We start from the raw sequence: 22622 nt of genomic DNA on the forward strand, positions 1-22622 counted from the left end.
CTAACATATCACTTCCCTCTCTATTTCCTCTCCCTTCTTTTTCTTCATTACATATAAATACCGTTAATCAACACTAGTGATTTATTCACATCTCTCAAAAATTTAACGTATTCTTATTATTAATATTTTTCTACATCGATTCCTAATACTGGCAGTACTCGATTTGTTAATTGGAATTTCGTAATTGATTTCGTTTAAAGTACGGGTAAGTGTATACATATTTTAATTAACTATTATTAACACATTAAGTAATTTAATTACTTTTTATTAGAATCCGATAACTTCATACAAATTGTACGTTGATCAGAAATAAAAAGAATTTCCAATTTCCAAACGATTTGAAAGAACACAACTAATCTATAACTGTACAATATGAGTATATGCATGAAAAAACTTTGTTTTTTTATTTAAAAACATGCACTTCTAATTCTTGCGTTTTTTTCTTCTTTATGTGCCTTATCTGGTCCCCTGAACGTTGGCGATCACTTTGACCATGATTTTCTCGCCATAATAATATCCTGGGAATTAAATAAATCGAAGTAGTTTCCCGTTGCCCTCTTCGGTATACTTTTATATAGAGAACCAGGGCCGGTGATTTCAGAAGGGTAGGTCTGAGTATTCCATATATACAAATTTCTAAGAAATTTCTATAGAATCCCATACATACGTCAAAAGTAAACACTAAATAAACAATTAATGAACACTTAATAAATATTTAATTAACACTTAATTAACACTTAATTAATTTCATTAAATTAATTAAAATGCTATTAACAATTCCGGACTCGTCGTGTTCTAACGAAAGGTCGTTTTTTGCGCTTAGGTGTCTAAAAAATTTTCTTCGAGCGACAGTGTTACAAAAACGTTTAAATAATACCTATAGCAATTTTACACGTGTATCAGGATATTGCCAAAGATTTAGATTTCAAATTACTAATGAACAATTTTATAACTAAAAACAAAATAAGAGCAGTAAAATTTGCTTTATAAAATATGAAAATAAAAATGCATACATGAAAGAACATGTCTAAAGTATTAACGTCACCCCTCCTGCAACCAAAACTCCATACATAGGAAACATTTACTTCTCCGGCACTGTAGAGAACCTAGCTATAGTTTAACGTCGGATCCGAACGGTGCTGGTGGTTATAGATCTCTTTAATCACCAGATGGAGCATTTTTTCGGCTCCTTACACGCAAAAAATCGCGCATGGGCGCAGATGGGATTGAATTCGGATCTATAGATCGCGAGTCAATCGCACCGAGCGGTGAGCCACTCGACACCTTTATTTCCGTTTTTACTGTTCGTATTTTCTGACGTTATACCCTGCAAATCTTGACATTTTTATTGTTAACATCCAGCGATTATCATCTTATATTGCGCATTCTTTATATAATTGATTTTTATGTACTGAGGAATGGTCAAAACTTGACCGAAACGTTTACTTTTCTCTCTCTTTTTTTTTTAATATTAGACTTTTGCAAATGACATCTTGCGTTGTGGCTGTATGCTCATTTCTATTTATGTTTGTTTATCATTGAGGCATCTTTTCACATTGCTTGACTGTTTCAGATTAATTTATTACGAATTTATTAAATAGATAAAATAATTGGTGAAGAAATGATAATGATATAACGTGATGAAAATGGATATCCTATGGATGCGTTTAATCCACTTCTATCGTGTTGAACCTCTTTTCTGAGAACTACTGGCGCATTACAAGAGATTGTTTTCATTGAAATGAAAAAACTTTCCTGTTAAGCGTCTTACGTCTGTAATTCGCTGAAGAGTTCTCTCTCGACAGCTCGATATTAGTTTGCTGAGGTACGTCAAAGGAAAAATTAACGTATGCCAATTGTACTCGGAGGATTAATTAATCCGCGACGCCATTACAGCTGCAATTTCGACTGCGATTCCGCCATCGGGGAATTTTAGTGCCACGTATTTCTCGTAACGAAGCGCAATTGCCGTAGGAAATACGATGACTGCGAATCTTTACGTCTGAATTTTTCAAACCGGCTTAACCGCGCGATTAACTTACGCAGAAATTCGCCCAATGGATGCACGAGACTATTGAGACTAGAAAGAGAGAAAGAGAGCGAACATATAATATACATGCACATGTAGTACAAGAGCTCTTCCCGCGAGAGCACAGACGGGGCATTGCTTGACGCATGCGTGTTTTGCCATGACTGACACAATTAATTTGTAAATTACACGGTCGAAAACGTAATCAACCGGTACTGCTAACTTCGCCGGCGGATTGTCGGCTTATTATATTTACCGGTGGATTTACGCATCGCGTTTGAAGTTTGCAAACCGGATGTGCTCGCGTTTTCAGAGGAAAATTGCACATGGCTCGTTTGCCCCGTTTCGTTGCTTTAGTTCAGTTATTAACTAAATGGCAGAGTAATGCATTAAGCATGCTAGATAGCCGAAATTATCCCGTTACAGCACGCATACAACGCTCGATCTTGATAATGTATTCGTTGCTTGGCAACCGATGCGCACAATCGATGCGTCTGCACAAAATCACGCGCACGAGAATTAATACGCGGCGAAGAAGGGACCGCAATTATTACGTAGTTTGCGTTAAATCGCTGCGTTTGCTTGCGTAAGGTAATAAATTTGAAAGGGTCAAACGGTGTGATAAATACGTATGAAATTAAGTCTATTCTAAAAAAAATTTTCAATTTAAATCTACTTTAAAAATTGATGTTAACTATAATTGAATTTAACACTCCTGGTGTGAAATCTGACTGATTTATGTGATGTCTATATAATTCTCACTTTATTGGTGTTAATATTAATAGTACACATTAAATTGTAGTTCAAATCAAACAACTTGATATGCTTACAGTCTAAAAAAAAATAGCAGGGTGAATTCAACACCATGCGGTTTACTGATGTAAACAAGGATTTGAAAAAGTCCCCATCATGTGTTATAAAATATTAACTCTATAAACGTATCAAGTTGTTTAAACTACAACTTAATTGTGTATGCTGGTTGAAATTGAAAAGGATAGCGAAAGAGGGAAAAAGAACGTGAAAAGAGTTGATCTCGTTCAGATCGAGACGAGACTTCTCGATCGCAGAGAAAACTTCAGATTGAAGCCACGCATCCTCGCTCTCCTCAAGCGCGGCGCCCATCTGATTCTCTTATTCTGCGACTTGATATCGCAGTTTATGCATAGAAACGAGGCGAAGCCAGGAATCCCATATTTTCCTTGCATGGAGGATCGCAACCCAACCCCGTGACACACTTACATTAGTGTACGTCTATCCCTGCGCCACCGGAGTATTCCCCCTAGGGTGGTCCATATAGCGAATTGGCTGCTGCCCTTCATTTCTCCCTGTCTTCCTCAGCATCCCTACCTTTTTCTCTTTCTACACCACGTCCTCTTTCTCCCACCTCACTCTCTTTTCCTCTCGCGAGTACGTCTCTCCGGGCGACTCTGATATATGAATTGTAGCCTGTGCTTAAAGATATCCCAGGATGAAATTATGGATACGATATTATTTCTTCTGGCACGCACCACGCGAACCGGGTATCTATCGCGTTATATCCCCCTGGCACTTTCGCGGTTTTATTAAGTTGAAAGTCTTCCCCGACCCATGACGAAGTGCTCCGTCGCGCCGTGGCGGCCTTGTTTTTTGATACACCCGTCATCCCGATCTTCGCGCCAATTGATTTATCTTCGTCTGTTTCTTTGACTTGGCACGAAAACTCGTCATCGTCCCTATGATAAACGGAATAGATATAAAAGCGATTCCAGACGAATATGGTCATATGTACGCCATTAGCAAATACGCTGTTAAATTCATAATGTCAAAAATTATACCCAATTAGAATTATTTTTAATTATTATTCTACAGGTCGCCACTATTCCTACCTAGTATGTCGTTATTTAAGTAAAACAATGAAGTTAAACAATTTAATTTAGGAAAATATATTAAATTGGACTCAAATTTAGTTTATTAAATACATTTGCTAAGTGTGTGCATACATATTAATATGAACAGTGTTTACTTTGAAGCTAACATCACAAAAATGGATTAATTTACATTTTAACACGCATGGAAGTTAAAAATAATAAAATATTATTTAATTTAAGGGATTGGATTACTTTACTCTTATATTGTACCTAACAATATATTACACATACATATATGACATGCACAATCATTCATACGAATGTAGGCTAATATTTAATGAACATACGTAAAATGTTGGCCTACATTGATTACGTCATCTGAAGCAGCCTTAAATCATAACATATATGTCATATGTCATATTAAAATATCCTAAAATTACTAGCTACTGAAAAAAAATTACGAAAATTTGATTAATTTTATCCCTTTTGATTTTTTCCAATTTTTAAAGAGCAAAATCTTAAAATTGCACTTTATTTATTAATCAATTTCGTTCATCTAACAAAATTTCTCGTGCAATTCTTGCTACATTTCTTGCAATTCAACAAACCAAGAATTGACTGAAGAATCTACAAATGAGAAGAATACTGACAAATTCTGTAATAGAAAGTCTTTCTGTAATGTCCTCACGAAAAGTCGTATCTTGTAACAAGTTTCTGTTCTCAAAGTGTGATTGTGATCGACCCCCTTGGCAAGTAATTAGGAAAATTACCGATAATAGTTCAGAGGCTAGTCAAAGCAATGCTACAACATTGACAAAGGAAATGCAAAAGCGTGACACGTTCTATACGTGATGCGCATTCTCTCATCTGTTTGCAATGTCCTTTGTACTTGCATGTCCAACATACGATTGCCATTGAAACATCTATACACGAGAGATAAACGCTTGTAAACGATGTCGAATAATAATGTCGTGATTAATTAGTTTTGGTAAATTGCAGTTGTTATACGTAACATTTTATATATGAAGTAAGTTTTATCTTATGTCTGTTGAATGAAAACGACCTATACGCGATACATCTAATGCTCTCTCTAAATAGGCAATAAAACTAAAAATATTTGTGGTTGCTTTTAAACACATATGTTGTAACCTCTTTTGCCACATCTTTCTTTTATTGTGCCGCAATTGGTCTTTGAATTTCGATAAAGATTATTCTTTGAAGCAACAATAATTCTAATAGTAACCGAAATGAATTTAACGCTGCTCTAGATGTATGTTAAATTAAAGATAAAATCCAATGATAACGGATACTTCATTAACAAATATATCCTGTATACATCTCTCACATATGTCTCATCACGACGCTCGATGTTCCTTTTGATTAACGTAATTTATCGCTTGACCGTTTAGCAAAAGCCGGGGCAAGGTGCTCCAGAAAATCGAAGACGCAGAAAATCGTCCGGACAAGCGAAAGCGTTCACACGCTCGGCTGACGATGTAACTCGCCTTGGCGAACCGGCGCGCGGCGCGAGTTATATAAAAGTACGAACGTCCTCCAAGGACCGGTTTCAGAGAACTACTCAGCACATATATCGCTCTGTACGGCAAACCTTTCTCCTGCTTTGGGATGCACCCGCACCTGAACAGGTGCAACATTGCGAGCGAACAACATTCGTCACACCTTGAATGAAATCAATTCCTTTCAAGTTTGAGATCCATATTTATTTTTGTTATGCCACTTCTGTCCAGAATAGAATATTGTATGTACAAAAATATTGTAAATATTGTTTTATTTTCTTTGCAAACTGCAATTAACATTCTTACAATTTCAGTAAAAATTTATCTTTTCAGAGAAAAGCTTTAAGTGTTTTTTTTTTAATACATCAATTTAAATTTAATATGTAATATGATAAACAAATAATTTTTATTCTGACACTCGTCTTTAACTTGGTTACAATTTTATTATTTCACTTTTACTTGATACTTTTATATATAGATATTTTTACAGATTTTTATTTTTTAATTTTGTTGTAATCTTACGCTCTATGGCTTTTATGGCTATCAGTTTTATCTCGTTTTTATAATGATCACCTAATTATCCCCAACCATGATGAGAGATTTTAATTGTGCATCTGATTAGTGATTCAACATGTACCTGCAGGGAACATTGGATCATCTCTAGAACTTTTTCTTTTTTTTACTGAAAATGATTCTAAATACAACCAAAGCATCTATAATACTTAATTAAAATATATTAAAAACAAAATATTAATAAAACTAAATATAATAAACAGATTATATTTCAATAATGTAATAATATTATTAAAATTAATTAAAAATTTATTAATACATTGATAATATTATTTTAAGATTTTTGTTTAATGTTATTAAGATTTTCATTTTAATGACATAATAATAATAATATTATTTTTTAAAAATGTAGAAAATATTTTATTCTGTTAATATCATATATTATATATTCTGTTAATTGTTTGGCTTGTAGATCCTGTTTTTTTGAGCTGAGGGTTAGAGAACTAATTAGATATCGCACAAGACTTTTATGCACATTTACAGTGTGAACGTTGACTATTCAAAATCCCAAGGAAAATATGACCGCTGATATGCAGACAATGTCGACCACAGCGCGTATAAAAGTTCCGCGATAACAGAATGCCATGGCGTACAACTGACGCGATGGTATAATAACGCTGACAGAATCACAGAAACTGCTGTGAGATGCACCCAGAATTGTACCTTGCATTAGAAGCGTATACGTTCGAGGAGATAAGGAAATTATAGCGGTTAATTATTACCTCGAGTAAGTACATCGCTTTAGACCTCCTTGTGGTGCGAATCTAATTCAAGAGAATTAAAGGAATATAGTAGCAATTATTGTACTTACTTTTAATTAACTTTTGTTCTATTTTTTAGAAGCTTAATATGTAATATATTTTTGAAACATCAGATCTTATTTTGACAATAGATGATTTGAATTTTTTCAAAAAAGATTAGCTGTCAAAAGATTATCACATGTTGTAACATTTTAATAGTCGACACACGAAATATGTTGATTATTTATACATATATATATAATTATCGAGTCTTGAAAACAAGTTGTTTTCCCAGGCGTCTAAGGTAGGCTTCCACTACATTACCTTACTGATGAGTCCAGTAGTGGAAGCCGGGACGAAACGCCAACTTGTGATATTCTTCGCAATCTTATTTTTCATAGATTCTAAATTATTACTTTAATATTAAATTTTAATATATGTCTTTCAACATATTATTAAGATCTAATAAGATGCTATAGGCATCAAAAATTTGTTAGATTGATTCTCAATTTAACTAAGTGATATTACTGCGGTAGTGAATATGTATGCGTCAATGCTGAAAATCTATCAGCGTCGCGGGGGGGACTACATACGCAGTATATAAATTCACACAATATAATAAACATTAACAACTTGTTTTCAAGACTCGATTAGGCTTTACACGTTCTACTGATTTTTAAAAATCATACGAGTCAATTATTATTATCTTTCATTATATATATATATAATTATATCTCAAATTAAAATTCTTAAAAGTAAAAACTATCTAAGAACTATCTTTTAAGCGAATGTCAAGATTTTGTTATTCAATTAAACTCTGAAAACTTAGTTCACAACTTAGAAGAATTTATTGAAGCTGAAAATTATTGATAATATTTTAATAAAGAAGAAATTCAAAAAACTTTAATTAAAATTAGAAATCTCTAGGATATTTTACATTGTACAAGTAGTAACAATGCTTTATTTGAAGAAAAATTACTGTTTTAATGTTAAATATATACACCGGGTTCAAGGTTCGTCGAAAATTTTGCTCAAGCATAATAATGAGTTCTGAAAAGTTACCGAGGAATTTCATTATGGCCCCGATCCGTCGCAAATTTCTTTGGAAAATTTCTTTGTAGCAACGACGCCGCATAAATTCAGTTAGCTTCGTTTCTGTTCGCCTCTTGCCGATAGAAATTCTGCGAGGGCAGCGCGCGCTGGCGTAAAAGGGCCAACATTAGAGGGCAAAGTGCTACGAGAATCCTGCGTGACTCTGTACTTTTCTTTAGTAACTGCGCCACGTCGGGGCATTTTTCTCGATTGACCGTCTCGTGAGAGTTTAATAGGGGCAATATAAAAGTTTCTCTCTATACGTCCGCCTGTCCGAGAAACACGATGACGCGCATTAGTGAGTATTGAAGGAAAAAGAAGGGAAAATAGGAGGCACGAGAGCTTTTCTTATTTAAAGCTTTTTATAGGCGAACTTCCAATTAACGCGAAATCATAAACACAGCATATATATTGTACGTGAGACAATCATCGTTGCTAATCGTTCTGCATTTTATTAATATCTCATCTGTATTATAAATTATAGTATACGTATCATCTTGTCATGATAATTCTAACAAATTTAACAAAATCCAATCATCCATATATTCTCCATCTCTATGTAACGGCGCAGATCCGTCATCCAAACCTAATTTTAAAATATCTTAAAATACTCAAGCAAATTATACGTATACTGTTATATATTATTGGCTTTAAACGATAAATATATTTCGAAACAAACGCATCATCTAATAAAATTTAATTTAATTTTCGTTGCAGCTTCGACACGAGAGCGAGGGATAGTCCGGATCAAGGGAATCACTGGCAAGATCGCAGCCTAGAAGGACGCGCGTTCTTTAAGCACTCTGAAACTCCAGCGAAACTCACTCTGGAAAAGGTTCGGGAGAGCGACGCAGCTGTTTACAGATGCAGAGTCGACTTCAAGCAGTCGCCGACGCGCAACAGCAAAGTCAATCTAACGGTCATCAGTGAGTTCCTAAACGATATTCCCGCATTGACCTGAATATAAGATGTGCTTGACAATAAAGGGAAGCGAGGCACGTCCCTTTGTAACTTTCTCAGAACCGCGGCGCGTTCCTTTGAATACGTATTACTCCTTATTTTCATGAATATCTGATAATTCCGATAAAAAGCAATCTAAATAAGCAATCTAAAACATTTAGAAAATCATGTATCGAAAAACAATACTCAACAATAGATGGAAAACTTATTCTCAATTTTTTTCGTAAACAACAGTCGTATACTGTATACGCCAGTTTAAACTTTCGAAACGTCTCTTCTTAAAAACTTATTAAATTGTGACAAATTTCCATTTCTGAATCGATATTTTGATAAATTCAGAAATTAAAAAATTCAATATCGAGAAATGTCGAATTATGAACATGAAGTAAATTTATCGAATAGGAAACCGAAGTCTCTTTCCTTTGTACCTTACAATCGATTAAATCTTTCGAATATGCAATTAATTGTGATAATTGTCGGAAATTCTTAACAATTGAATTCCGAAGCGTTATACATTCCGAGGTTACATTGATTAATTTGATATTTGCGATATCACCGTGCCGTATCCAATGCAATCGACACCGTTATCATCGAATAGCCGGTATTCAACCACCTCGCACGCGCTCTCAAAACGTACCGGCTGTATTTAACTTTTTCTTTGCATCGCGTTGGAGTAACGTTTCCCTTAATGGAAGAACGGTTACGTGACCATGGCTGATAATACCGAACGGATAGATACCGGCCCCTTTCGTTCCATACCGGTATACATTAAAATTTATTTTTTATCTTTGGAATAATACCCTCCTTAATGGTAAAGGCGGTACGTGATGGCGCAGACTAATACATCGTGCAAATTGATTCACTTTGTGCTTCACGCTGATGCGAATGTTAACGTTAGTGGTATCGCGAATTCTTTCACGCATGAAATTAGTGCCAATTATAATATACATTTACGAAAGTAATAACTAAGCCAAGATTCCAATCGGGAAAGATAAATATATAGAATATGAAAAGAATATTCTAATTCTATACATGAACAATTTATTTCTCAAGTCACAATCTTTAAAAGTATAATTTAATATCTGTAAAACATTTGCATATTTTATTGCTCGCGAGTTTTTTCTTTCTTCTTTGTAATATAAAATATTTGTGCATTATAAAAAAAGGAATAATCATATGGCATAGTTTTTTTCTGAATTTTTTCTGTAGATAGCACTATTACGAAAAGAGATGAGAGTGAAATTGATAACAATAATTACCGCCATTCTCTCGACTTCATTAACACTTTGCGTGATAACAAGATATCTGTACGCCATCCGCATACTTGCAGTTTTTGCAGCTGACGTACATTTACTTTAGAATTTTTCACGTTCTTTGTTTAATTCGGATTAAAATTGCCATTTTGAATTCAGAGATTTTCATTTTAGATTCAAATTCTGCAGTTTAAAAATATTCTATGGAACAATTTTCGTATCAGTTTTATGACGACTTTACTAAAGACATTTTTTATACGTTCAACTCTCTTTTTTTTAATGTATTAATTACATTTTCAAAAATTTTTTTACTCCGATATCCTTGTTGCGAATCTTATTTTCGTTAAATGGAGATTTATTAACATCGTCGTAAAGCAGTTATAGTAGAGCGTTTTATCTTCTTAGGTGACATTATAGGATTGATATATCGTTGCGCAAATTGATTCGTTTCTCCTCCCCCCTCCAGTCTGTGTTCGCGTTGTCGCAGACATTCCGAATAAGAAGAAAAATGAAGAGCTTCTTAACGTGAAAATTATTACAGTACCGCCGGAGCAGCTTAGCATATTGGACGAAGATGGAAGGTCTCATATTCCCCATTACATCCTTGGCCCGTACAGCGAAGGAGCATCTCTCAATATCACGTGTGTCGCTGCCGGTGGTAAGTGTATGACACGTCGATGCACTTCCAGTGCGTTCGCCTTCTATAACGCTCAAGCGTTATGTCGTTGCCTCGACTTACAGTACTTGAGTTACGCAAAATAAATGTGGCTCAATTTCCTTGACACTCCAGACAAATGTGTTATATGTCGCGTTTTGAATTTCGAACGAGAAATAACGGCTTCGGAGATGATAAAACAAGGTATAAATATCGAATAATGGTGGAGTAAAAATGAAAGGTAAAGTGTTTTAATACTGTAGGAAATTTAATAAACATTTTTTAATTGTTCACTGTGGAATACCAACAGAATTTTACAATTAATTTGCAATATTTATTTAGTATTTGTTTTAATCTGCTAGTAAATTTATTTTTATATCGTATCTCCTAACGTTCAAACAAAATTGTAACAAAAGTACTGAAGAGATCAGAATTATTTCTGTACTTACATTAAACTTTGGTTCATTGGCGATAAAACAAAACGATACTTTTGCGAAAATAAACATTAAATTATTGTTTAAATTAAATTTAAAAAAATAACTTTTGATACTATTTGGAGACCGAGTCGTTAAATTGTATCACCTCGTTCCTAAATTGTACTTCTAACTTAGCAAACAAGCTGACATTGCTCATTGTCATTTTGACGTTAAAATGACATCTTTAACGTCAAAATGACATCTTTAACGTCAAAATGACGGTAAATAACGTCAGTTTATGCATTAGACTCTGCATACACAGGCTGCATTCCGTTATTCACTGCGTTCTGTAACTTATAACTTGGAATTAAGTGTGAAAAAATGTTAAGAAATTGCGTATTCATACCTGTAATATTATTGAAAGCCAATAAAAATCAGTATATTAAAAAATCTTGTTCTTCGGAGTCCATATGTTCTTCAGAATTATAAATCTTTTAATAATTATTCGCGTTCGATGCTAATAGGTATCTAACTTCTAAACATAATCTATCAATGCGTATGAGCCGCAAGGAGATTATAGGTCTGAGCACAGGATTGCCGTAACACATTAAAACAGACTTATGTAAGTTGTAGACGTAAGTAACGCACAAGCTTTGGCGTATGACGTTGGAATTACGGGACATCATTATATCTCTTGATAGTGTGCTACCACGTGCTATATAAATAAAAGTAAGTAATCTAATTGATTGTAAGCAAGTCGAAAATAATCTTGTTAATTGTTCTGAAAGTCTTAATGTGTTACGGCAATCTTGTGCTCAGATCCTATGGGAGCTCTTGCGAAAATCGTACCAGTATAATATAAAGACCAACGATATAAGTACGATTTACCTAACTCCCTCTATTTTTACAAATTTGTTAATAGCAACATAACTTATAAATATTTTGCTAATTTGATGCTATACTCGAAAAGAGTTTAAATATCAATTATAATCCTGAAGGACACTATAATTCAATTATCCACCTTAGATAAATTGTACCAAAACTTAGATCAGACATCGAAGAAAATCAATTTTGAATGTCACTCGTAAACAGACGACTCGAAGACAAAACAAAAATGATAGTTTTTAACCCATATTACCAGCATTACATCAGTGTCATTATCTTAAAAAAAAAAGTTTTGTTTAGAAAATACAATATGGAGGTACGATTTAACCGTCGGTACGATTTTAGCCAACTCCACCCTATATATTTTATTTTATAAATTTTCTTTGATTTTCAAAAATAATTTTTACGTTATTTTTTAATGAAATATTTTTAAAAATAGTTTTTACTTTTTTTCTAATAAACCATAATATACTCAAAATTTATTTATCACTCATATTTATCAAAAATTACTTTTTTAATTAATAAAAGCTATAACTTTTTACAATAAAGTTAAAATTTTACAAAATAAATAATTTTTTGTAATTTATTGTAATAATTTTACCACACTCAGTAGAAAAAGGATATTTTTATATATTATCAAATAAAAGTAAAATATTTTAAAAAGATTAAATTGAAATCTTAAAGTCTCGAAACATCGTTAAATATCGATATAAGATACCAAAAAAGCATCAAATAATTATTAAATTGTTAATCAATTTAATTCATGATAGTACTGCGGTAGTTTATTAGAGTTGCGTTTCAAAACCGATAATTGTTCGGCTTGCAGCTTAGAAAGACTACATATCAGTATATAAATTCACGAAAAATTACATATAAACAACTAAGATTCAGCTAGACTGTTATAGGCTTCGTATTAGTTATGTTGTTACATTGACGGTCTTTTAAAATTTAATATTGTTTAAACTGAAATATTTCAAAGTGGTATATTTCTCCTGTTGTATATTAAATAATAAAAATATTATCTCTGTATACTGAAAAACGTAATAGCGAATACGATTTCAATTATATATATGTATATATTTCTTTCTCAAGTTTGAAATAGTTTCTCTTTATTAAAACGAATGGCAGCAGATTCTTTCAACAGTAATTTAAAATGTATGTTTAAGGTCTTTTGCTCAAAATGGCAGAATTATCGACATTACAAGTTAAAAATATTTTAAATTAACTATATATATTATAAAATAATTTTAAATAATTAAAATGCATTCAAAAGAAAGATATAAAATAGTCGATTTCACAAAAAAATAAAAAATAAATAAAAAATTGCAATGGTATCAAATATCTATTATTTTGTAATTTTTTCAATTTCTTCGCTAAATTGATGGTTTTTTTGTACTTATTTTAATTGTGTGAAAAGATTTTACAATCTATACAGTCAATTCGGAATACTTTTTAATCTATAATCATTTTAGAATCTTCTTAAAAGATTACTTCAAAAAAGATTAATATTCAATCATGTTTACTACGATTTTGAAATTTATATTGTTCCAAAAACTTTACTATTGATTTTAATTTTATGGTAAAGCTTTCAATTTTCATATTTCTATCTATATAACGATGTGTTAGGTCGAGAAGTAATTACACGCCGAACGGGTGCTATTAGCGAAACGTAGCATCGACGTGTATTCGCATCTCTGAACTTATGTTTCTTTAGGGCGACCGCAACCACGAGTGACATGGTGGCAGGGGACTTCCCTACTGGACAACAGTTACGAGACTGTGGATGCTAAAAGGGTCCGAAACGTGCTGCAATTGGAAAAGTTAGGCCGCGAACATTTGCGTGCGTTTCTGACTTGCCAAGCCACAAACAACAACATGGTGACACCGATATCAAGTTCGGTGTCACTCGACATGAATCGTGAGTATCGACAAAATGAGATGTTACTATTGCGATTTAAAAAGCAAATTAAAAAATAACAATTTCTTTTAATACATTTATTTTATTTTATCTGTGAATAAGAATTATACGAATAACACAATTTATTATTATTTTTATTAATAATAGACGGTTGAATAAATTATGAAAAAGGAAAAAGGGGAGACATATAAAATTAATTCATTATTGATTATATTATAAAATAAAGTCATACAATTTTCCATATTATACGTTTTCATAATTATTAATTTAGTTCAATTACAATTAAGTTAAATTGTGTTTAAAAATCGCCGCGTGTCAATATAACAATTTATCCGTGAAGCGCCAGTGGATTTAGTCTTTACTGCAGAAATTTCCATTAGCTTCAAGACCCGTTCACGGATCGATAAGTGCTTAAATCCAAGTGTGACACACTCTTTTACAGTAAAACCGCTATGGGTCCGGATTCAAGGAGAGAGCCGTCCACTTAGCGCCGGCAAGACCTACGAGATAGGTTGCGAGGTTGTCGGAGCCAGACCAAGCCCAACGATCACATGGTCCAAAGGAAACATGATATTGCGAAATGCACGGGAGACGGTACGATTTAAAGTACATTATCAACGATTCAATGCATTCTCATTAATCACACGCGTGACGCACTTGTCCCAAGATTCTCCTAACACTTTAGCGGTTATTTTTTAATTTTTTATTCTTTCATATTTTGAAAATTGATACAGAATTGTGCGTGAAAAGCTGCGTCAATTGAATTCTTCACAAACATTGCACTTTCATGATATTTACTTTATTACATTATACATTTGTTGCACTGTTAGTTATTAATGTTGCAACAGTGGAAATACTAAACCGAAATTTAGAATAGATGGTAAACGATAAAAATGAGCTGTACTTCTAAATGTTTATTTGACCATACATATCAAAATTATGTTATATGGCTATCTGCCATATAGATACTATATAGATATCTGATAACTTATGTCTTTCTAGATGTTGCAATTTTTATAGTCAGCAATATGTACTGAGTTGAAACAAAAGCTTGTTGAGAATTACTATTTGATAAAGTCAAATTTTAGCTTTCAGAATCCATTTTTTAAATTGCGATACATAATGGTTTTTAACAAAATTATGAACTATAAAAGTTAGAATGTATGCTTCTTTTGTTTAATCCACGAAAACTCATCACTGTGATAGAAATGTTAGGAACATTTTTAAAAACAATTGTTGTGGAGAAAACTTTAAGTTTCTACATTAGAAAGTTGAAAAGAATATGTTTTTTTCACAATTTTATTTACTTGATATAAAGTTGAGAAAAAAATGTTTATTTTATCTAGTTCATAATTTCCTATGTATAAAAATTACTAAATTTACAGAAACTTAAAAAACATATGTGACGTACATTCTAACAGTAGATATTTTAAGCTTTAAAACCTCTTTTACATATAAATTTCGTTTATTTTTAACGAAGTTATAGCTGCTTGAATTTTGGAATTCGTATAACGCTATAAACTTTTGCTCCAATAGTTACATAAGCCAATTATTTATTAATATTTACTAAAACAAAACAAAATATAAAGTTTTATTTATTAATATTTACAAATGAAACAAAATATAAAAATACAGGAAATTTTATATCGTTATCATTTATCGTTAAAAGTCGATATATTACGCAATTTATTTGTATTCAGTTTTATGTATCACCAAAATTAATGTATTTGTTTTATGTGTTCATTCCAGTGCCTTTTAAAACAAACATTTCGAAAACACAGTATTTATAACTAATGAGTATAACTAATAACAGTATTTATATTTTACTTAATATAATAGTTGAAAACTCTCAGAGATGTGAATATTGAAACCATAATTGACTAAAAGTATCATTATCAGCGTAATCATCTAGTAGCTCTAATCTGATCACGATGACGATTCGGAATGTATATCGCGATTATTAAATTATTCGGTAAACTGTTTTAAATTCATGAAATCTCACCAGCAGACGGGTCCCGATGGCAACGTTACAACCAGCATCCTCACATTCGTGCCGGGTATCGAAGACGCCGGAAAGATCCTCTACTGTCGCGGCGGCGTGCCAGATATTCCGAATTCGGAGTTAGAGGATGGATGGAAGCTCAATATATTCCGTGAGTATTTTCACAGAAACGCACCAGGATGCCCCCGCAATTTCACATCGCGAATACGTCCGCGCAGTAGAAACTTCCATCAATGTAATATTTTTACAAGCAATTGCGCATGCATGCCATCGTATACATATGCTCTGCAAAGTCAACATTAAAATTTCAATCGAGAATTTATTTTTCTAAACCATTCTTTGTACTTCGAATCTCATTGCGATCGATGGATTGTTTACGTAAAACAACAACATTTTTACCGTTGGGATCAAATGTAGCTACATCCATAGCGGTTATGTTACTTTATTTTCAAGATTGTAACACTGAAACCTGAATAGCAATAGATTTTCTGGTTGAGCTGGTTTTTCGTCTAAAAAATTATTAAAATATTTTAATATCAAATAATAAAGGAAATTGCAATTTAAGATTTATGTAAAAATGTAAATAGGTTTTACAATAATTTACTTTTCACAAGTGTGTGTGTGTGTGTGTGTGTCTAATAATTTTACTTTAATTTAACATTGATTTAAATGGCAAAAATCCAAATTTGATAAAAGTACTTACCATTAATATTAATAAATACTTATTTCCTATTAGTTGTGTACTTTATACTTTATAGTAGAGGTCTTATGAGATTCTTAGTTAATATTGTTAATGAAAAAATATTATTGTACAAGACTATTTCGTTTTAATAAGAGAATATCAAACTTGCACTGCGCACTAAAAATTTACTTTCCAAAAAATAATTACCAAGCGATTAATTGTTCAGATTACGTCCTAAACATTATATTACGAGTTAAAATCTACAAATTATTTCATTAAATGTTAAATAATCAAGTATAATTTTATTTGGTTTAGTAAAAATGTTAGAAGAAAACGTGAAACTGAGATGATCCTTCAAGCGTCAAAGTACCTTTAATAAATAAATAAAATAAAGATATTTCTCTAATTAACATCATTTGTTATTTTGCAGTTGACAAAAACTGTTCTCAGTCTTTCTAAATGTTTCGACTTTCTTCGATCCACACACCGTTTAGATATCAATAACCGGAAAATTTACATTTCGACAGTTTTCTGTTGGATGCATTCTTTCAAATTTATCGGTACGTGGGGGAAATTGGAACTCAACGGTCATGTCGTCGGCGGATGTCGATGCCGTCCGCGCCGTAATCCAAATTGCACCCCCGGTGCAACTTTCCAACGCCATTAATACGCAAAGTTGCAGGACGAATCGCCGCGAAGCGTCGCAGTCGGACGTTGCAGTCGGCCAGGATTAACGCCGTGATTTCACTGTCCAATATAAAAGTTTTCCTCTGACCGGTTCGAGCAAGTGAGAACGAGATACAGAAAATAGGAAGGTGAGAGGGAGAAGTTACGCGTGGAAATTAATGGCACATGCCGATCCGCCGCCGCGCTGAAGATTCAGTCCGATTAAGCGCCGCGTATTCCACTTCGACTACCTTGGCAGCCCTATTTTCTTGTCTTTCTACGGTTTTTTCCATTAGTCGCGTCCGCCAGTAATTCCACGGCAGCCGGTACTGGGAATAGGCGAGGAAATTTACTCTTACTGCGTTTTTTATTGTAAGCGGGAATCGGTGAATCGGTATTATCGGATTCGCGATGCGGCGTTGCTGTGAAAGAAATCATAAGTAACGTTCGATACGAATGCGATTTTTTTTATATTAATACCGTGGATCGGATACCGGACGATGGTCTCTCAATAGGAAAATGTATCGCCACTCGATGCGGTTAACGATTTATTTACAGGAATACCGAAAAATCCGTACTGCGAATGTATTATTAACGAAAGCTTTTGACATATTTTGACAAAAGATTAATCGATAAACCAATCTTTAATGATTCTTTTTACAATTTCCTATTACTCGAATTATGAAGATTCAGAAATATTTAGAACTAAGACTGAAGAGAAAAGAAATTTAAAATCGTATGCTGTAAATGTGTTTCAATTAACATCCAATTAGCATTTCCATTAATTTTTTAGATTCTAGGTATATAGTAATGTATATCAAATTTGAAGACATTATCTGTTGAAATTATTTAATTCTATCAACATCATCTATACAATAATATATAATGTGTAATGGAAAAATAGTTTTAAAAAAATTAATTATTTAGTATAAATTACTTAATTAAAGTGCCCTTGAACTCAAAAAGTGTTTCAACGCGTGATTCCAATAAAATTAGGTCTGAAAGAATTATTTTCATGATTAACGAAAATTTTATACGTTGAATTTACATGTACAAGATAAATCCATTAGATATTTGCCGGTTAGTATCGATGCATTAAAATGTTCTGCTGAAAGGAAAGTTTTTCACATCTAAACGTCTATTTTTTATATTCTTTTTCTGTTTTTTTTTTACACTGGTATCTAGACACTAATAATGTCAATTATAGTAATTAAAGTGGCGTCTCTCATATTGGCACATTTCGCGCGCTTCAGCTTTGATGTCAATTCTGTTTTCAGACGAGCCTGTGGTTACCCTCGAGCTTGGCAGCAATTTGAATTCTAGCGCTATTCGGGAGGGTATCGACGTTTACTTCGAGTGCAACATCAAGTCCAATCCCTGGGTTTACAAGGTTTCCTGGCGCCATAACGTGAGTCCACATACAGCGCGCACCGCATGGGGCGCAGATAACGAATCCTGTTCAGAAATCGATAATATAAGCCGACGAAGCTTAATCGCGTCGAGATAAGGGAACAACGGCGCGCACCTGCGTCACACGAACTTCTGTCCGAAAACTCATGCGTTTGATCTCGAATTCGTATCGCCGCGCCGTAACACTGCACAGAATACATATAAAACCGACGGGACATTCCTTGTGTATTTATATTAATTTTCGGAGAACAGTCAGGCTTTTTAAATTTTCTCTCAATCACTTTGCATTTTAAGGAAAGTCATGTAACTTTCTCAAATTAAATCCTCCATAATTGAAGCAATATAACTTTTAAGCCTAATTTTATCTAATAAACTTATGGTTAATCTCGAGGTTAATCTTAACCTGATGCTTTTCACCCATGACATCATTACAAAGGGAGCCCATTAAATAAAACATTAAATTAAGCCCAACTACAAGTTAATCGGAAAATGAAAAACTGAGATTTATAATAGTTTATTTTTTTGCTAACAAATCATTATATTTGCTATCACTTTTTTCCAATAATAAATTTATTTCTTTCAGTGTGAATTGAAATCAAATATTGTGCGCGTAAAAATAATTTCTCTTTACTAATATCACAATAATCCGTGCGTTTATCAGATTCTCAATAGAACCAGAACATCCACACGAGTGGTAATTCTTTGACATCACGTCGTTTTATATGAATTTATTCCAAACTGCTTGAATACACATAGTGTTTTTCTTCACTATTATTAAAATGATTTTGCGTGATTGATATAGAATGGAAATAACAACAAATAGATCAAACTACAGATATAAATCGAAGCATTTTATCAGCAATTAATAAGAATAGCATTCGTCATGAATGTGTTTTAATCCATTCATTCGTTTTGAATGTTTTGTCTTTATCCATGATAAAGTCATAGGCGCGATTGATTTGGAACTGATGGTACACCATGAATCATAGATATAAATCAAGATATCTCCTGTCGCAATTAAATGGCCGGGAAGCAATTGCATTCAATCATTCTAAATTCATTTTTAATCCTACTATACAAAATGACTTTTACTACCGTTGAAATACATGTTCAGGACATTTGACAGTTATTAAATTAAAAAATTGGAAAATATTTCTTTCAAACAAACTTTTAAATGTATTTTTTAATTAAATTTATTTAAACGTTACAAGAGAGAGATTTCTTAATTTTTTATTTATATTATTGTTACTAATTAAGATGTTAAAAAGAGAGATTTTGTTAATCTTTAGCTAGTTTACTTAAAATAATATTTAAAAGTCTACTTAATATAAATAAATAACGATAATAATATCTTGGAGACATTTGTTAGCGATGAATGTTTTTGACACAAATAATGCCAATTAATAACTTCTAAATTACAAGATAAATCAAAGATAAAAGGATAATGTTTCGAAGAAATATATGTATATGTTATAACATTAAAGTTATTGCGAACTTTGATATCCGTTCGAGCCAATTTCAATGGCTCTTATCGCGAACGAATGTCGTATACGCGAAAATACCGCAAAACGCAAATCCCAATCAATTCCCTCGATTCAAAGACTCGAAATTTGTTTCGCGAAAACTCAAAGCCGCTTTTGCAGTCTCGAAAGTTGCACATTCGACGAGGGAACGCAAGAGATCGAAAAACTGTCAGCGTTCCTCGTCGCGAATTTCTCATATAGGATTTATTATAGCTTAGCCCATATGAAAAAAAAATATAAACACTGTTTGCATTTTTACAGCGTTAATATTGCATGTAGTAAGTGTATAATTTAATTAAATAATTTGTAATACACTTATACTTGTTAGTGTATATATAGTTATTTAATATTAGTTTATTTTTAATATTACATTGCGTGTTGCCAGTCGCTTCACATTTTTTATAGAGAAAGAAATATCGTTATAAAATTTATTTTTTCTTCTTTCAAATATATTTTTCAATTTACGTTTTGTCAACTATCTCTTTTATTGTAAGCTTAAGTAGTCTTGCATTTTGAACTGCGAACGAGAGTTTGTTCATAGAATCAAAATAAGCACGACATGGTTCCGTTTGATTTCGCATTCGCAGGGCAATCCGCTGTATCACAACACTGCAACTGGAACGATAATAAGTAATCAGAGCCTGGTGCTGCAAAGTGTCACTCGCAGTAGAGCTGGGATTTACACGTGCATCGGCAATAATCAAGAGGGCGACGGCGAGAGCAATCCGCTGAACTTGGATATAAAGTGTGCGTATCTGTTACACATACACGTATATATTTCCCGCATATATCCCGTCATTTGCCATAATCTACATTGACATTGTAATTAAGTTAAATTGTTCTAGGGATTATTCAATGACAGTCCAGCATCAGCGTATTTAAATTTATCCGTTTTTTTGAAATCAATGGTTACTTTCACTCAAGTATATACGCGGTAGATTTATAAAATGTTTTCGACATATTTTTAATACGTAAATATGCCCGGAATATATGCTCAAAATTTATATAAATTCTTAAAGGACAGATTTTTACAATAACTTATGAATGAAAGTCTTTCTAAAGTCATATTTAGAGAGAGAGAGAGAGAGAGAGAGAGAGAGAGAGAGAGAGAGAGAGAGAGAACTATTCCTCGTTTTTTTTATATCTTCAATATTCAGAATTTGTACACGAAATTTCTCGGCGTTATCAACTGAGGAATGACGGTTTTAACCGAAATAGGAACGAGAGAATGCGCTATGTCGAGCTCCGAATCTAGAGTCTCTCCGGACCTGACGCTAGAGTTAATTTCTGTGTCACTGCATTCACCGCACTCTGGCACGTAACTGATACTGACACATCGGTATGCGGATCGACGTTAAATCAGCTTAGAGGCACGCTTTGTTTACGAGAGGACATAAATCCGACGCGTAGGAGAAAACGTCCGCGCATTTGGAGAGGGCGGCGGCGAGATCTCAGCTTCATATCGACGTTTAATATCTCGGTATCGTGCACTATAAAAGAAAACAAGGTTTCATAAAGGTTCCGAGGCAGGGAGCCGGGCGACCGTAAGGTAATTTCGTATGCACGCGTTAACTTAAACACCATAAGTAAGTTTCGTCAGCTTTTTCAACGCGTTATAAAAAGGATTACAACCTCTGGTATTAGTTTGAAACGTTATGAGTTATAAAACTCGAGATGCTATGAATATAACAGCGAAATGTGTTGCATAATGAATTAACAGATTTTATAAGAAATGAATGATACAGATTATACAAAAATAAAATATTTTAATTATCACGTATCTCTCTTAAAGATTGTTTTATTTTTCTCATCTGTTTTATTTAAAAATGTAGCTGATTATCGCGAATGTAAAAAGTAATTTTTTTTATAAATCTTACATTTATATCAATCACTCACATGTGTTACATAATATATTTCATTCAATGATGAAATATTAGAAAATTTTTGCTAAATTTTAACGAGAAATATATCGCTGTCTTTCCTATACACAATTCGCTAGGAATTTATTACAATGATATATACGCGTTGGTTTGTTTTTGTATTTTCTAAGTAAAATGCCTTTCGCCGTGTAGCGTTCAGCGAGCATTAAATCACTCAAAATGCTTTACCTAGGAACATGCACATATGCGCATAACCGAACTATCCTACCTTAAATTTCTGTGTATAACTTACGACTGACTGACATACGCTACCGTTTATATGGCAGGTGCGCTCATCAGTATTTAGTGGCTTTAATGCACATAAATTATCCACCACTAATCCATGCATGGATTAATAGTTGATCAGTACTCTATGCTTTTCTCTTTCTTTCTCTCTCATACTCTTTTTTAATCATAATATGTGTATAGATGATCTAATAGGGCTTATGTAATAAATAATTAGACTAAAATGAGTAAACAATGTTAAGAAAATTAGTCTGGACATATGAATTTAATTAAATTGTTTAGCAAAAGA

At 32.9% G+C, this 22622-nt stretch overlaps 1 protein-coding gene across 1 annotated transcript in view; it reads left to right on the top strand.

The window, feature by feature from the left end:
* The window catches only part of LOC108773106 (hemicentin-1), a 55326-nt gene that overhangs the window by 3429 nt on the left and 29275 nt on the right, over positions 1-22622 (top strand). Inside the window, exons 2-8 of the mRNA XM_018538827.1 lie at positions 8516-8724; positions 10553-10669; positions 13682-13885; positions 14328-14479; positions 15894-16038; positions 18513-18643; positions 20756-20915. Of these exons, the coding sequence (XP_018394329.1) occupies positions 8516-8724; positions 10553-10669; positions 13682-13885; positions 14328-14479; positions 15894-16038; positions 18513-18643; positions 20756-20915 (1118 nt within the window). The remainder of the gene's footprint in view (positions 1-8515; positions 8725-10552; positions 10670-13681; positions 13886-14327; positions 14480-15893; positions 16039-18512; positions 18644-20755; positions 20916-22622) is intronic.

Source organism: Cyphomyrmex costatus, unplaced genomic scaffold (genome assembly GCF_001594065.2).
Source record: "Cyphomyrmex costatus isolate MS0001 unplaced genomic scaffold, Ccosl1.0 scaffold199, whole genome shotgun sequence".
NCBI lineage: Eukaryota > Metazoa > Arthropoda > Insecta > Hymenoptera > Formicidae > Cyphomyrmex > Cyphomyrmex costatus.